Source organism: Sminthopsis crassicaudata, chromosome 3 (genome assembly GCF_048593235.1).
Source record: "Sminthopsis crassicaudata isolate SCR6 chromosome 3, ASM4859323v1, whole genome shotgun sequence".
NCBI lineage: Eukaryota > Metazoa > Chordata > Mammalia > Dasyuromorphia > Dasyuridae > Sminthopsis > Sminthopsis crassicaudata.
In genome coordinates, this window is record NC_133619.1 from 631,988,300 (window position 1) to 632,007,123 (window position 18,824).

At 38.7% G+C, this 18,824-nt stretch overlaps 1 protein-coding gene across 3 annotated transcripts in view; it reads left to right on the forward strand.

The window, feature by feature from the left end:
- Positions 1–18,824, forward strand: part of TTC34 (tetratricopeptide repeat domain 34) — an 85,369-nt gene that overhangs the window by 58,214 nt on the left and 8,331 nt on the right. For all 3 annotated transcript variants that reach the window (XM_074306488.1, XM_074306486.1, XM_074306487.1), the window contains 2 exons: positions 3,966–4,236; positions 6,098–6,312. In XM_074306488.1, coding sequence (XP_074162589.1) covers positions 3,966–4,236; positions 6,098–6,312 — 486 coding nt within the window. The remainder of the gene's footprint in view (positions 1–3,965; positions 4,237–6,097; positions 6,313–18,824) is intronic.

Consider the following 18,824-nt stretch of genomic DNA (forward strand, 5'->3'; position numbering starts at 1 on the left):
TTTTATGCATTCAAAACCATGACTATGAAAAGGCATCCATGGAATTCATCTGCCATGCAGGACACAATAAAGTTTGAGAACCTCTGGAGTAAGTGATTTCTACCATCTTTTCCAGCCCTAACAATATATGATATGATACTTAATATGAAATGATATTATATGATATGATGTTGCATGGTAGGACAGAACTGGAATCCTGCTTCAAGACCACATGGCCTCATATTTTGGCTGCCATCCAGTCAGCCTCCTTTTTTTAGACCAATCTTTGGGCAGTAGACTAATCTCTGTCCTGGTAATTGGAAGTGACTTCTCTAGATATAATCAGCTCCTTTATGCAACTTATTTATGTTTCCTGATGCAGTTAACAGTTCAAATTCTAAGAAAGAGAAGGGGGAAAACAATAATAATAGATATTAAAAATAGATCATGTAGAACCCAGGTCAGATCTGTATTTAGTAAAATTATCTGTCCCTCTCTCCAAGGCAAGTTGCCAAGGTTTTTGGAAATTCTTGTTTTTAATTTCAGGGGTCAAGGCCCAGGCATATGCAAAGTACTTTGTAAATCTCAAGTCACTATATGAATTTTAACTATTACCATTATTATTGTTAGGCAAAGTAGACTAAGATTTCATCGCAAATAGTTAATGAGAAATAATGGTCAGCTAGATAGCACCATGAATGGAGCATTGGGCCTGGAGTCAGGAGGACTCGAATTCCCAAATTCAACTCTGGTCTCAGACACTTCCTAGCTGTGTGACCCTAGGCAAGGCACTTAGTTCCTTTTGCCTCAGTTTCCTCATTTGTAAAATGAACTGAAGAAGTAAATGGCAAACAACTCCAGTACTTTTGCAAAGAAAAACCCCACATAGGATCATAAAGAGTAAGACCCGACTGAAACAATAATATAATTGTTTTCCACCAGATCAACTAGATCCCCACAACTTCATATGGAACAGGGATAACTTCTTATGCTTCTCCCCCCTTCCCCAGAATACCTAGGGCAGGACTCCTTTTTGTAGAAGCTCATTATTTAAAGATAATCTTGTCAAAATGGCCTGGTCAGGAATGCCATAGAGTGGATATTTTAGTTAGATTTCTAGCCAAGCCCATATAGGAGGAAACAGGCTCTAACAAAATTGGGCACAACATATCTAAGAAGAAATGAAAGGTGGTTGATTGTGAAGTAAAGACAAGCCTGAAACTGGAAGCTGAGTGGATGCCCATCAGGTGGGGAATAGCTGAATAAGTTATGGTATATGAACGTTGTGGAATATTATTGTTCAATAGGAAACAATCAGCAGGATGGTTTCAGAAAGACCTGGAGAGACTTATATCAACTAATGTTAAGTGAAGTGAATAGAATCAAGAGAACATTGAATATAGTAACAAGATTATGGGACAATTAATGCTGATGGGTGTGGCTCTTTTCAACATTGAACTCATTCAGGCCATTTCCAATAATCTTGTGATGGAGAGAACTATCTGTCTCTAGAAAGGACTATGGGGACTAAATGTGAATCACAACATAATATTTGTACTTTTTTGTTGTCTGCTTGACTTTTTTTCTTTCTTTCTCGTTTTTTCCCTTTTTATCTGATTTTTCTTGCACAGCATGATAAATGTGGAAATATGTATAGAAGAATTGCACATTTAACCTATATTGTATTGCTTGCTGTCTAGGAAAGAGGGCTGTGGAAAGGGAGGGAGAAAAACTTGGAACATGGGGTGTCAGAACCTGAATGTTTAAAATTATCTTTGTATGTATTTTGAAAATAGAAAGCTATTATTAAAAAAAAAAAAAAAAAAAAAGATAAGCCTGACCTAGAAGGAAGATATTAGTCTTGTCTCCTGAAGCTCTGAATATCAATCTCTGAGATCACCTCCAATTTACCCAGTATGCATCTTGTTTCTATATGATGTGGTCCATCCCATTAGATTGCAAATTCCTTGAAGGCAGGAATTGACTTTTGCCTTTTTTTTGTACCTCTAGTGCTTAACACAGTGTCTGACAAATATTAAGTGTTTAATAAATGTTTGTCAACTTAACTTTAAATCTCAGCTCACTGTGTGAGTTTATGCAGTTCCCTCTGGTTCTTTTTTCTTATCTGTATTATAGTATTATGATAACATAATAATGATATCTGTATGATAACAATATTCATACTTCCAGACTTGTAGGGCCATGGATTAAAAAAAAAAATTGATGACTTTTCAATTACTGTTTCAGGTGTGATATAGTGGCCAAGCAAATCCCTACTGGGTCCAGAATGAGGGAGGGAATGGTGCTAAGTATATCCCAGCTGGAGCTCCATTTGGAGGAATACTCAGAAGCTGGGGAGAATTCCAGAGCAGGGCATTTCAGATGGCAAATTGTAATTGTATGTGGGAACTGATGGAAAGAAATGGGGATGTTTATCCTGGAAAAGAAAAGTCTTATGAGATACATGACAGTTATCTTCAATCATTAGAAAGAGGAATTATTCTGGTGCTTCTTGACTCCAAAAGCAGAAACAGGAGCATTGGGCAAAAGGCGCAAGTAGGCAAATGTAAGGGAAAATTGCCTGAATCAGTCAACAAATATTTTTAAATCATTAATTATTTAATTAATTAGTAAGATTGATTATTATAATTACATGTTTCTATAACATAATTATAATTATATATAAGTGCTTATAATATTAATAATAATAATTGTTATTAATATTAAATCACCTATTATGAACTAGGTACTAAATCAAATGCCAATAATGAAAAAAAAAAAAGACCTTGCCCTTAAGGATAGAACAGTGTAATGGGGGAGACAATATGTGAACAGCCACATACAAAGAAGACATAGAGAAGAGAGTAGTCTCAGAAGGAAGGCACTAAAATTAAGGATGTATATATAAAGTTAAGGCTTAGAAGGCAAAAGGAAAAGGACACAGTAGAGGATGAGATAGATAGATGGTGTCATGGAAGAAACAAATATGACCTTAGCCAAATTTAGGGAGATAGTAGAGGATAGAAGATCCTGGTGTGCTATGGTCCATGGGGTCATCAAGAATCAAATATGACTGAATGACTGCCCAATAGCCACAAATGTGAGGCTGTGGACTCCCCCTCACTGGAAGTCTTGGAGCAGAAATTGGGAAGAACATTTGTTGGGCCTGCAGTTGAAAGCCTAGTTAGTCTATAAAATTACATGATATAAATAATATCATATGAATTGATATGATATTATCTTATTATATATGATATTATTTTTTGTTGTTTAGTCATTTTCAGTTGTCTAACTCTTCATGACCTCCCCCCTTTGGGCTTTTCTTGCAAAGATCCTGGAATGGTTTCCCATTTCCTTCTCCAATTCATTTTATATATGAGAAAATTGAGGTAAATAGGAGTAAGTGACTTGCCCAGGGTCATCTAGCTAGGAAGGATCTAAGGCTACATTTGAAATCAGGAAGATGAGTCTTCCCAACTCTAGGCCTGGTGCTCTATACACTATGGCGTCATCTAGTTGCCTGTGAAATAATATAATTAAATGGTATAAGTAATAATAGCTAGCATTCATATGGCTTTCACAGAGTTTACAAATATTATGTCATAGAATCCTCACAATAAAACATTGATGTAGATGCTCTTATTATTTATATATGAGGAAACTAAAGGCTTAGAAAAAAAATTAAATTACTTATGAAGGTCATGCAGCTAAGTAAGCATAAGGCAGAATCCCGATTCAGATATTCTTGCCCCTAAGTCCAGAATTCTATCTACAGGGCCACCTAACTATGTCATATACCTGTCAATCATGTCAACGAGCATTTTTTAAGTGCTTGTTGTATGCCAGGCATTGTGTAAGCCCTGAGAATACAAATACAAGTAGAAATTCTACTAGTATTCCACAATCTTCTGAAAGGAAGAGTTTGGAGTCGCAGACTGAATTTTCCCATCCTGAGACTAACCCTTCACTGTTGCCTGTCATCATAGGAGGCTGTGGACAGCATCATCTCTGCTCTTACCTTGGATATGGCAGGTGTGGTCCCTGAGATCTTATCACTGAAGCAAGAAGCCCAGGTCTTCATCACTCAAGGCCTCTACTCCCATTGTAGAACTGGGTTGAACCAGCTGGCTTCAGACAGGAGCCTTCCTAGGGAAGAAGCCTCTGAGAAACTACTGGCCATCGGGGAAGCACTCATTAAAATAGATGCCACAAATTCCAGCTGGAGAATCCTCCTTGTGGATGTTTTGATTTTGACAGGTAAGAATGTTGCTTTCCCAGGAAATTTGTTATGAGTATTCTATATCAAATGGCAGGAGACGGGAAAGCATTTATTAAGTATTTATTGTGTGCCCAAAACCATGCTAAGTGATAAGAATACAAATGGACACACTAGATTGTCCCTGCTCTTCAAGAGCTCATATTCTAATTAGGGGCTAAATCCCATAAAGGAAATGTCAACTACAAGGAGGAGAGACAGGTAGAGTTGTTGTTAGGACTCAGCAACAAGCAGATAAAAACAGCTAAAATCTCACCTTCTACAGGATGCTTTCTTTAACCCCTTTTAATTCCAGTGCCTTCTTCCTATTAATTATTTTCTGTTTATCTTGGATATAGCTTGTGTGTATATATTAGTTTGCATGCTGTCTCCTCCATTAGACTGGAAGCTTTTTGAAGAAAAGGATAAGGATTCTTTTGTCTCTAGCACTTAGAACAGTGTCTAGCACATAGTAGGTGCTTAATAAATGTTTATTGGCATCTGACTGATGCCAAAGTCCAGCAGAGCCAATAACAATGAATGTGAGCAGAAATATTCACCTTCAAAGTCAAGGGCCTGAAGGAACCTGAATCTATAGCCTTTGTAATGGGAAGATACTGGTAGAATCTAAGTAGGATATATTTCCTTTTGATTGAACTTAAAAGGTGAAATCAGGGGTGCAGACCCTGTACCCACTGCTTCTGGTCCTGGTCTTTGATGGCCATGCAGAGAACAAGACTAATCCCTCTTCTGTGTGACAACGAATAAGTTCTTGAAAGCAGCTATCATGTCTCCCACCAGTGTTTTCTTCCTGATCTCAAATCCTTCATTCTATCCTCTATGCTAATTCTCAGGGAACATAGTGAACACTGAGTTGCCTTGCATTGAATTCAGCAGATATGAAAAAGACCCAAAGAATTAGAGGGTTTTTGTGTGTGTATTTGTTTTTTTTTCCTAAATGTCACATGTATAAAATAGGACAAGTAATTATAGCTGTCTTTCACAGGACTGTGCCTCAAATGAAATCATATTCATTTAAAACATATTATATTGAATACTAAAAAAGAAGAGAGAAAAAAGATGTCTCCTGCCCCCAGAGATCTCACATTCTAGCAGGAGAGATAAGCCAGTTATTCAAAGGGTTACAAGACAAAAACAGAAAGGGATAAGTGCATAAGAAAAGCAGAGGTAGAATATTACATAGGGGTTGAAGGTGAAGAACACTTTGTTTTAAGACTTTTTTCTATTATATACAATGTAGGAATAAATGTGAATCAGTCACTTTGTGTTGGAGAGGAGAAACCCCTTGAATAAAGACAACACCTGGGTTCAAATGTCAAACTCTTAACTAGCTACATAATTCTGGGAAAGTTGCTGATTCACTTTGATTCTCAGCTTCCCCATTTATAAAATGTCAATAATTATGTCTGTAATTCTTATGTCAAGGTGTTGTTTTGAGAACCAGATGATATCATGTCCGTGATCCAATGAGATTACATGGTCAAATGAGATAGCATATAAATTATTTTGTAAATCTTAGTGTCTTAAAAGGAGAATGTAAAATGTTGCAGCATGACATTGTTACAATTGGGAACCTATGTTACTATGTTCTATGATGGAAACCTCGATTCAGAGGTGAAAGGGATCTGAAGAGCTGCCAAATCAATCCCCACCCTCCCCCAGATGAGGAAATTGAGGTCTTAGAAGCTGTGTTCTGTTGAAGGTCACCCAGGAGTGGAGTGAAGATTTGAACCCAAGACTTCTGACTCCAAATCTGAACTGATCTATCTTCTTGTTCCTGAGTTTTCCTTGCATGGTACAGCAGTTCTTCTGACCTTCCTTTCTTCATTCTCCTTCAAACAGGTTGCTATGAGAAAGCTCTTGAACAGCTACAAGAAGTTCTTATACCCACTCCCAGGTCTGAGCCTGCCCAGGCCCGTCTGGGTTTCCTCCAGTTGAAAAAGAGAGAACTTGTAGCTGCCATTCACAACTTGGAGCCCCTAGCTGGGAAAGACCCCAAGGATCTGGGCTTCCTCTTGCATCTGTTGGACACCAAGCAGCGGCACAGTCTCTCACAGGTACAGTAGGGACTGGTACCATTTTGCTTGGGGTCTCCCAAGAGTAAAGGAAAGAGAGCAAGCATTTATTATGCCCCTCCTATGTGCCAGAAACTGTATTAAGTGCTTATAAATATTATCATATTTGATTCTCACATCAATCCTGACAGGTAGGTGCTATTATGACCCCCATTTTACAGATGAGAAAACAGGCCCAGAGAAGAACTTGTTTAAGGACATTCAAGTAGTAAATGGCAGAGCCAAGATTTGAACCCAAATCTGATCTCAAATGTACTCTTTCCAACAGGCTGCCCAGTGAAGGGAAACAGTGAAAAGTTGGTTCTAGTGGGTTCAGTGTTCACTTCTGAATCATGCTACCTCTGTGATGTTAGGCAAATCAATTTATTTTCATGAATCTTAGTTTCCCAATCTGTAAAAGTAAGGGTTAAAGTGGATGACTTCTGAGTCCAAACTCTAAAGCAGTGATATTACTTAGAGCCAAAAAGGAGTTCAGAAGTGATCCAGCCCAACTCTTTTCTTTTACAAATGAGGAAACTGAGGTCCAGAGAGATTGGTCAAGTTTATCAAGCTCATAAAAGCTTTAAGTGACAGATGAAAGATATGAATTCTGATCTTCTGACTCTAAAATTAACACTTATTTCTCCGTACCCACTTGCCAAGGGACAGCCCTTGAAGCAAAATCTATGATCCTTATGATCCTGCAGTGAATTGCATTACATTGCATTGAATTCAACAGATCTTAAAAAGGCCCCAAGGATCCAAGGTAGTTTTCTGTTTAATTTGTTTTTTTTTCCTATTACACTTATGAGATGGAGTGAATTATAGCTGCCCTGTACAGGACAGTTGTGAGACCCAAATAAAATTATGTACATTCCAAGCACTTTACAATGTGTCCTACTTGGGAAAAGAGAGAAAAAAATGGCTCTGTCCTCAAAGGGCTCACTAACAGAGGAGACAAGACAGTGACTCAAAGGGTCGACAGGAATTCAGGGGCTGCTATCTATGTACATTTTGTGTGAGAGGTAATCGGATGGGGGATAGCATCCCCTATTCCCATCATCATCCCCACTCCATCTTTTGCTCACTCAGGCAGCCACAGCAGTCTAAAAGCCCCATCTCTGCTTCCTTAAGTCTTTGGAAATGTTTTCCTGCTCTTCATCAGCCCCTATTAAGCCTATGGTGGCTGCCTGATTATCTGAGTGCATCTCTGAGACAAGCACAGGCATGCAATTTACAGTGATGGGTTTAGCTGATGGGGAGAAGACAGCTTGGTAAACAAGAATTAATTTGTCGACTTGTAAAAGTTTGTTGCTTACCTTATCTGAAAGAAGCCTCTGTACCCGTACAGGGGGCTGAGACACCTTGTACCAGGCAGAAGCCAGTGGAATCTCATTTAACTGTCTGGGACTAACTGAACCATGAATTATGATTTCTCCTCCCCAGCAAGAGGCTTGAAAGGGGTCCTAGAGGAAATTGAAACATGAGGATTGAGAATGGAGATCAAGTTCTGGTTCAGCATTTTCTAGTCAGAGGACAGAGATTCAGATTCATCTATCTGTGTGACCTTGGACAAATCAAGGTCCCCAGGACTCAGTTTCTTCATCTGTAAAATGAGGAGTTTGTAATTTGTGGTCTTTGTGTTCCCTTCTACCCTTCGAACTATAATTGTATTAAACTTTTATCATGTGCTAAATACTAAGTTAGGCACTGGGAATAAAATGACAAAAATTAAGTAACCCTTGGCTTCAAGGAGCTAAAATTCAACTGGAAAGAGGTAAAGGGATGCAAGATATTCAGAAATAAATAACTATAAAGTTTATACAAAGTGAATTTAAGAGAGAGAGAGTGTCCTAATCACTTCAGGGATGACAGCATTTAGTAAGTGGCTACTGTATACCTAACACTGTATTAAGCATATAGTATTTGTATATGCATCCAAACATTAAATGATCCCTGCCCTCAAGGAATTTATATTCTATAGGATAAAACTAATACATCCATGTAAGTAGGTATGAAGTATATACAATATACTTATGGGGGTATTTTAGATATTAGCAACTAAGGGAATCAGAGAAGACTTCCTGTACATAGTGGTACTAGACCTTTACCTAAAATGGAACTAAGGATTCCAGTGAGCAGAAATGATAAAGGAAAGGATTGCAGACACAGGGCTGTCTTAAAGAGATTGCAGGTCGTGTACAGGGACCAGCTTGTCTGCCAGTTAATCGGAATAGACAGGACTTTAAGGATACTATAAAATAAGAGTAGAAAAGAAAATGGGAGATTCCAGAAAGTTTTAATGCCAGATTGAGGATTTTATATTTCGGTTAAGAGGCAATAAGGAGTCATTGAAAATTGTCTGAGTCAGGGACGGCATGGACAGATCTTCTCAGGGCAAAGGGTGATTTGAAAAGGAATAGGACTAGAAACCAGGGGATCCACTGGGAAGCTTTCGGTTGAAACTACTAGGGGACCTTAGACCTAGAGTCAGGAGGACCTGGGTACAAATCTAACCTCAGATAAATCCTTACTGCGTCATTCTGGGCAAATCACTCTGTTTGCCTCAGCTATAAATGGAGTATAATAACTATATCTACTTCCCAAGGTGGTTGTGACAATGAAGCAAAAAATGATATAACACTGAGCACATAGTAGCTGGTATAAAATGTTTATTACCTTCCCCCTCTTCATTGTAGTAGTTCAGTTTAGGGATTCAGAACTTTGCAAGCCAACCAAACTCATTAAATAGGACCAATGTCACAACTAAAGATCATTTGGGGCTTTGTGTTTCTGAAGTGATCACTTCCCTTTGTTATTGGTCTCAATTAACAAAGCATTTATTAACAAATGAAAAAATTCTCAGAGAACATATATTCTAAATAAGGCAGACAATACACATGTATATGCAAGTGGATATGTGCCGGTACACATGTGTGTGTGTGTGTGTGTGTGTGTGTATAATATATATATATATATATATATATATATATATGTATATATATGTATGTATTGTTATGTGCATATGTTCTTTATGTATGTCTATATGATTTCAAATCTAACTTTAGACACTTCCTAGCTGTGTGTGACATTTACCTCATCTATAAAATGAACTGGAGAAAGAAATGGCAAACATGCTTATATCTTTGCCAAGAAAATCCCAAATGGGGTCATGAAGAGTTAGACATCCCTGAAAACAACAGAACAGCAGCAACATATTCTTTCTTTCTTTCTTTCTTTCTTTCTTTCTTTCTTTCTTTCTTTCTTTCTTTCTTTCTTTCTTTCTTTCTTTCTTTCTTTCTTTCTTTTTTTCTTTCTTTCTTTCTTTCTTTCTTTCTTTCTTTTTTTCTTTCTTTCTTTCTTTCTTTCTTTCTTTCTTTCTTTCTTTCTTTCTTTCTTTCTTTCTTTCTTTCTTTCTTTCTTTCTTTCTTTCTTTCTTTCTTTCTTTCTTTCTTTCTTTCTTTCTTTCTTTCTTTCTTTCCCTCTCTCTTCTCTCTCTCTTCTTCTTCTCTCTCTCATTCTCCATATATATAGTAATATATGTATACACACACACACACACACACATATATATATATATATATAGTAATATATATATATAGTTATATGTACAAGTTCCATGAGGAAAGAGGTATTCTGATTTTGATTTTATATTCCTAGCATTGTGCCTGAAACATAATAAGTGCTTAATAAATGCTTATTGGTTATTGATTGAATCCAGCTGTAAGGCTTATCATCAATTAATAAGCATTATTGGGGGCAGCTAGATAGTGGAGTACATAGAACACTGACCCTGAAGTCAGGTGGGCCTGAATTCAAATTCAACTTCAGACACTTAACACTTTCTAGCTATGTGATCCTGGGTAAGTCATTTAGCCCCAGTTGCCTGGCCAAAAAAAAAAATCATTTATTAAGTATCTACTCTATGCCAAGCAATGTACCTTAGTACATTGCTTGGCATAGAGTAGTGCTTACACTGGGGATACAAAAAGAGGTGAAAGATAAATCCTGTTCTCAAGAAGATTTTAATCCTAAAACTCTTATCCCCCATCTTTGTTATTTTAACTTAGTATCAACCAAAGAACTGGACAGACAGATGGTGGCATTCACTATCTAACCCCTGAAAAGTTTTGAGGGAAACTGGCTTTTTTGCCTTATTGACTGACATTTTAAGAAAAGAAAATCTGTTTGGGGGATTAGCTGCATCAAACAGATGAGGATTGGCTCTTTTTTCCTACTTTGGCAGCTTTGGAGAACAGGATGACTGGCAGCAAAAGCCTTCCCTTCCTTCTCTAAAACCATCCCCCTTCCTTTTAAGAAGTTTAGGGCTTCTAGGATCCCTACCTGGCTTAAAAAAAAAAAAACAAAGGGTTGAGAGCATTAAAATTAAAGCTAAAGGCTTTGATGTGTCCTTCTGGGAGATAAGAGACCCAAAAGAATTGGAGGGCTTATTCATGATGGCCATGGTCCAGGTTCTGCTGCTGGGCAGCCCTTCCCTGCTCCATCCTTCCATGGAATAATGACACAATCTTCCTAAAATCTAGGCAGCCTTTTCTGTCCCCTGTTGGACCCCTTCTGCTTGTTTAGAAATGGGGAAATGGCCCCTACTTCTTACTAAAGGGTAGACCAGAAGCTGAAGACTGGGCAATCATGGAGTGGCCATCCCACCATGTCCTCTCCATGGATATAGCTTTTTCCAAATGACCAAGCCTGGTTTCCCTCCAGATACCTCCATGAGCCAGTGATCCAGATTCCCCTCTCCGCTACATTCTTGTGAAGATGATAGAAGGTTCTGCCTCTTGCAAAGTCTGTGTAGTTAAGGTTAGAGTGATGAGCTGCTCAAGCCACCTGAATCCCAGAAACACACTTTCCTCTCAGGTTGTGTAGCCATTCTTGGATTCCTAAAGGGAATTTTCAAAGTTGGTAGCTAGGTAGTGCAGTGGCTAGAGCATGGGACTAGAATCAAGCAGACCTGATTTCAAATCCAGTCTCTTGACAGTTCCAAGCAATGTGGCCATGGGCAAATCTTGTCATCTCTGATTGCCTCTGTTTCCTAATTAGTAAAATGGAGGTAATTTAACACCTATCTCCCAGAGTTGTGGGAGGGTCAAATGAGATAATTAGTTGTAAGTATACTTTGCATAGTGCTAAAACATAGTAGATGATACCAAAATGCCCATTTCTTTTACATATAGTGGCTCATTTGACATTCTGTATATATTTATATATTATTATATGTGTGCGTGTGTGTATACACACATATGTATGTATATAAATATTCACACATACATCACATATGTATTGTGTATGTATTTTTCCAGGAACAGAGTTTTCACCCCACCCATCAGCTTGAGAATTGGAGTAGAGATTCAGTCAGATGACCAATGAAATCAACCTTCCCAAGATGTCTAGTCTATCCTGAACCTTAGGACAAAGCCCCTCTAATTGCCTTGGGCCATTAGGACACTTTGAGTCTAGGTTTTCTAAATCTAGATCTAGAATTCTTCCTTTGTGCAACTTTTCCCATGTTTCCCATGATGCTCTGACTTGGGGCAGGGCATTTCCCTCCATGGGTCTCATTTTCTTCATCTTTAAAATGAAAGATCTATACTATATGATCCCAAAGGTCATTTCCAGATCTGAATCTATGACCCTACAGATGGGATCTTTCCCAGTTTCAATTTCCTCAACTGTCAAGACCATCTTTATTATGTACCATAGCCTCGCTCAATTAAATGATGCTATAATATATTTTATATTTTTCATTTATTTGTTCTAGTATCATGTGCAAATGTTCTTGGGGATGGACAATCTGGCTCACTTGGACCTTTTGTGTTTTCCCCTCCCTTAAAGGGAGTATGGGAGAGAGAGAGACAGAGAGACAGAGACAGAGAGAGTGAGACAGAGAGAGGACAGAGACAGAGAGAGAGAGAGAGAGAGAGAGAGAGAGAGAGAGAGAGAGGAGACGAGAGAGAGAGAGAGAGACAGAGAGAGAGAGACAGAGACAGAGACAGAGAGAGAGAGGACAGAGAGACAGAGGAGAGGAGAGACAGAGAGAGAGAGAGAGAGACGAGAGGAGAGAGAGAGAGAGAGAGAGAGAGAGAGAGAGAGAGAGAGAGAGAGAGAGAGAGAGAGAGAGGAGAGAGAGAGAAGAGACAGAGAGAGAGAGAGAGAGAGAGAGAGAGAGAGAGAGAGAGAGAGAGAGAGAGAGAGAGAGAGAGAGAGAGAGAGAGAGAGAGAAAGAGTGAGTATTTTTTGGGGGGGGGGGGGGGGTTGGTCATGGGTAGGTAAGTATCTAAGGATTCCCAAGAAACCTTTGGAGTTTGGAGAGAGAAAAGAGGAACAGGTATATGTGGCGACCGTGTTAGGACTCTGGATGCCTTAGAATCAGCCGGAGTCAGGATAAGCAAAAGTCTTTATTCTAGGTCTTTAGCCATAGAAATGAAGAGAGCCGGCTCCTAGGATCTCTGTGACCTCACCGCCTAGTCTCTCTCCAGAACTGATCCTGCCTAGTCTCACTGCACCTCCTAGTCCCTCCCACAATTCTCTGTATACACCAAACGATTGGGCCAGCACAGGATAGTGGGAGGGGGCCATTTTCCAAGCATATTCTTATAGAATATTGTCCAATTGTTAATTAGCCTCAAGTGCTCGATTGTCCCCACCTCAGTGCATTGACTCAAGAGTTTCAGCCCTTCACAGGTATAGGATGATGAGGTTCTGTGACGCCTTAAGAGAAACATAGTGAACAGGACAAGGGAGGGGCCTGCTGCTCTCTGACATCATCCATCAGTCAGTCAATGAGTATTTATTAAATGTCTCCCACCCTCCTAAAAAAGATGTTGGACTAGAGTAGACAGAGTGCTTGCCATGGGAGTCAGGAAAATCTGATACATTCTGGCTGGGTGACTCTGGCCAAGTCCCTTACATTGCTCATACTCTGAGTCTAGACAACTCTCTAAGACTCTTAGCTGTATCGATAAAAGGAATTTCCTCACCTTGCAGTTTCCTATACTAGTATAGTCTCAAGTCTAATCCCTGCCACTGTCCCTATTATCCTACTCTGTTCAGTGTTGGAGATGCGGTGACAAAAACAAAATAAGTTCTGCCCTCAAGAACCTTACATGCTATCAAGAATGATAAAGTATGTGAATGGAAATACAATCAGAATAAACGCATTTTTAAAGTGCAAACCAATTTACAAGTAGCATTTCATTTCATTCCCTGTAAGTCAGGTGATATTATTATCCTCATTTAACAGATGAGGAAACTGAGATTAAGAGAGTCTTGCCAAAGGGCACACAGTCAAGATAAATAAATACTTTTTAGGGGGCAGCTAAATGGCGCAGTGAATAGAGCACCAGCCCTGAATTCAGGAGTTTTAAATCTGGTCTCAGACACTTAACACTTCCTAGCTGTGTGACCCTGGGCAAGTCACTTAACCCCAGCCTAAAAAACAAATAAACAAACAAACAAACAAACAAATAAATAAATACTTTTTAGACACCTGCTATGTGCTAAGTCCTATACTAAGAGTTGGGGATATACATACACAAAAAATATGAATGGGAACACAATCAGAATAAAATCATTTTAAAAAGTTGCAAAGCAATTTGCAAATAGCATTTATACACATATATAGCTAGTAATAGTAGTACTAGTAATGATAATAATAGTTAAAATAATAATTACTATAATTCATTTAACATTTTAATTGTCCCATGTTGGGTAACGCAGTGGATAAGGGGCCTGGAACTGGAGGCAGGAAGACCTGAGTTCAAATGTGGCCTCAGACATTTCCTATCTGTGTGACCCTGGGCAAGTCACTTAATCCTGTTTGCCTATTTGTAAAATGAACTGGAGAAAGCAATAGCAAACTACTCTGGTATCTCTACCAAGAAAATCTCAAATAGGATTATGGAGAAACACATGACTGAAAAGGACCTAGCAACAACTAAAGCGTGTTGCATATTAATATCTAATCATTAAATTAATTTAATCGTTTCATCAATCCCATCAATTTAATGAATTAATTTCATTCCTTTAATCCTCACAAATATCTTAAGAGGTAGTTGCTATTATTATGCCTACTTTAGGCATAGGAAACTGCGGCCTGGAGAGTGATACAGTGATACACAGCTAGGGAGTATCTAAGGTAGAAGTTGAATTCAGATCTTTGTGACTTGAGGCACAGTGCTCAGTCCACCCACCTTCCTAATAAGAGCAATACAATGTGGTTGGGATGGAGTGGAGACACCAGGAGGAGCTGAAGGATCAGAAGCAGTTCTGGAGCTGGTCAGACCCCAACCAGTGCTTTGTGTTCAGTCTCAAGTGCTAAGTTTTAGGAAGAAAGCTTCTAAGACAGGGATTGGCCAAAGGAAGGTAACTAGGCTAGATCTTGAGTCCAACCCATATGAGGATCATTTGGAGGAACTGGGAAGGTTGTGCCTGGAAATAGGCTTGACTCAGGAAGAGACTAGACAGCAGTCTTCCAATATTTGAGTTGCTGCTCTGTGAAAGAAATCCTGGACTCATCCTGTTCTATGCCCCTGAGGGCACAATCTGGGCAGAGGTTAGAACTGGCAAAGAAGCAGATTGGAGCTTTGACAAAAAAGAAATTTCTAATAATGAGCGACTTGCCCCAAGAGTGCCATGGGCTTTCGAGAGAGGTAGGGAGCTCCTTGCTCACTATCAACTTTTGGTCAGAGTCTGAATGGCCATTTCATGGAAATTCTGTTCAAACACAGATTGGACCAAATGACCTCTGAGTTACTTTCTGCTTCTCTCTTTATGATCCCTTGATCATTTGACCTGTGTGATCTTGGATAAGTGCTTCATTTCCCCAGGTTTCAGTTTCCTCAATAGTAAAATGAGAGGGTTAGTTTTGATGGCTTCAGAGATCCCTGGCAGCTCTAGGTATGTGATCTCCTTAGAGGATCATAAAAATGCTTATTTTGCCCTAACTTTCTTTCCCTTCTTTCCCTCCATCCTCTGAAGACAAGGCTGGATTAATAAGAACACAGGCAGAATTCACTCAGATAACCCTAAGTCGTGCTCTGAATAAATATTTTTTTTTAAATGCTTCTGTCTTGAAGAGGTAATGAGTCAGGACCAGACTAACCATTTTGCAGAGCAAGACCTGGGGACAGAGGAACGAAGGTTGGGCTGTGGGTATTTAATCTGCCTCAAATTTAATGTCTTCAAGGTATTTCTGAAAGCCATTTGGGCTGAAGCTGTTACTTGGCTTGAGCTTTCCAATAATGCATATTAACTCAAGCAAGAAAATAAATGGATGGTGCACCACTGCGAGCAATAGACAATTTCCTGCAGAAAACTGTTTTTTCTTTTTAAAGACAAGGAATGTTTCATGTGACTCCCTGAGACCTCAGAGTGGCATCTCACAGGGCCTACAAGATTTGGAAGGGAGGAAGATCCAAGTTCAGATTTTACCTTGGCACTTCCTATGTATACAACCCTAAGAAAGTCACTTTTGAAGGCTTTAAGACTCAGTTTCCCTCTTGGTAATGTGAAGGTGAACGATCACTCACCAGATAAATGTTGAGGGATTCTAGTTAAGTTCCAAGTTAGACTAGATAAATTGTAAGGTTCAGTCCTAGTCTGAGGTCCTCTGATTGTGAAATATGTGGGTTCTCTCTCTGAACCTTCATATTGTCATCTGAAAAATAAGGCTAATGGATCCAATGCTTTTTATTTTTTTATTTTTTGTAATTTTTTAATGTTCCCATTAGATTTTTTTTATTAATTATAGTTTTTATTTACCAGATATATGTATGAGTGATTTTACAGCATTGACAATTGTCAAACCTTTTGTTCCAATTTTTCCCCTCCTTCCACCCCTCCCCAGATGGCAGATTGACCAATACATGTTAAATATGTTAAAGTATAAATTAAATACTATATATATATATATATATATATATATATATATATATATATATATATATATATATATATATATATATATATATATATATATATACATGTCCAGACAGTTGTTTTTCTGTACAAAAAGAATCGGACTCTGAAATAGTGTACAATTAGCCTGTGAAGGAAATAAAAAATATAGGCAGACAAAAATAGAGGGATTGGGAATTCTATGTAGTGGTTCACATTCATCTCCCAGAGTTCTTTCACTGGGTTTAGCTGGTTCAATTCATTGATCCAATGTTTTTTAGGAACCTGTGACTTATTTCAGCCATCCAATCATCAACCTCATTACTACAAACAAGTTCCCTTCTTCCCTAACTCCCCACTACAGAGTGCCCCCTAAAGAAGAAGTCCTAGCTAATACAATGAAGAATTCTTTTACCACCACTGAATACTAACTCCAGGGAACCCCAAGATAGAGAGGACAGTCATTAGAACTTAAAAGTATATAGCTAGAGACAGCTATAGCTATGTATCACATAGTTACATAAACATTTTGTTTCTAAAATATATCAATATTGATATCTTCATATTTACATCAGCTACACTTCTCCAGGTGGGCCTCCCCACTTTCCAACCCCCAGAGCCATAGCTTTTAACAAAGAATAAAAAAGAAGGGGGAAACCGTTCAGTAAAACTATGCAACATAACAGCCATTCCATGTTCTACAATTATAATCCCCTACCTCTGCACATATAATCCCCTATCTCTGCACAGAAATGGGGGTAACATGGAGCTACCTGCTTGTGTCTCTCCTTCTAGGACAATTTTGGCCATTATACTGTCATGGGCTTCTGATTTGGTTGTTTTCTTATTATCCTTTCTATCCCCATTGTTGTAGTCATCTTGTATATCATTTCCGGTTTCTGCTCAGATAAATCTTCCTGGGCTTTTTGTATTCATCACATTCATTATTTCCTACAGCATAATAATATTTCATGATATTCAAAAAAAAAAGCAGTTACTCTGCTATTCCCCAATCAATGAGCATCAGCTTTCTTTCCAATTCTCTGCTCTTACCAAAAGAAATTCTGCTACAAATATTTTAATAGATAAATGGTCTTTTGTTTTGTCACCGACCACCTTGAGGGTCCATTTCAAGCAGTGGAAGCTCTGGGTCAGAGGAAATAGGCATTTTTGTTACTCTAATTCCAAATTGAAAAGATCTTTCTTTAAAGAACGCCAAAGCAGCAATGGATATTCAGGCTATCTGTCAATTGGGAAAAGACAGAAGCATTAGAATTTATGAGCCCCATTTTAAGAAAATCCAATATCCCCAAACCCCAGCTTATGAAACCAAACAATTAGTAGGTGATTGTCCAGACTACAAAAGAAGTTATCTCAGTGTTGCTTTTCAAAGCCCATGGCCCAGCATGCATCAGAATTAGGGTTCACGTCCACAAAATGAGACATATGTATAACTTTGTGGGAGCACATCTGTTGTACAAGATAAGAGGTCTTCACATGATTTTGTAGAAATTTTTTGAGTTTGTAGCAATGACACTCTTCTGGTCAATCCTTTGGGGAATTAGTTGAAAAGAGGCTAAGAGATACTGGCAATGAAAGAGAGAAAATACTGCGCATTCACAAGTGTTACTGGCAATTAGAAATTGTTGGGGAGAAGTCAGCTCCAGAATATCGGTTCTTTGTCGTGCTCATCCTGAGAAATTAATGTATCCCTGGGAAAGCTGTGGGGTTCTGGCAGATAGGGCTGGAAGAAATCTACTGAAAAGATTCTGTCTTTAGCTGAAATATACAGGCTCCCAAAATGTCGGAGCTGGGCATCCTAGAGCAAATGGCCCCTCCACTGCATCTCTATCAAAAGGTCATTTAGCTGCTGGTCAAACTGAGGGATACTTACCAGTTCCCAAAGCAGCCCATCCTGCCTTAGGAAATGTATGAAGTTTGGCGTGTGTGTGTATTTTTGTTGTTCCCTCCACCCTGACCATATTCTGGCTTTTCTGCAATATTCACTGATTATTTCCAGTTCTGTCCTTTGAGACCAAGCTGAATTAGACTGTCTTCTTTGTGATGGTCCTTAAGATAGCTGATATTTGATGGTAACCACCATCCTCACTCCTCTCCCTCTCCCCATTTTTTCTCTTGTACAGACTAAGTATCCCCTTTAACAGAGCCATATATTGCATGGTCTCCAGTTAACTTGTTCTCCTGCTTACCCTCCTCTGGACACACTCCAGCTTATCAATGCCCTCCATAAAATTTTAAAGCTTAAGTTAATCTTCCAGGTGTGTTCTGACTAAGAAAGAGGAAGATAGGACTCTTGCTTCTTATGCTTTGGATTCTAGTCACACAGTTAACTATTGTATTAGCTTTTTTGAGGGCCATCTTAATTAATCAATAAATCAGCATTTATTAATGTGACAGGCTGGGGGTACAAAAAAAGAGATACACAGAGAGAGAAACAAAGACAGAGACAAAGAGAGAGAGACAGAGAGAAAAAGAGAAACGAGATAGAGACAGAGACATACATACGCACAGACAAAGAAAGAGAGACAGACACAAAGAAAGAGAGAGAGACAAAGACAGAGACAGAAAGACAGACAGAG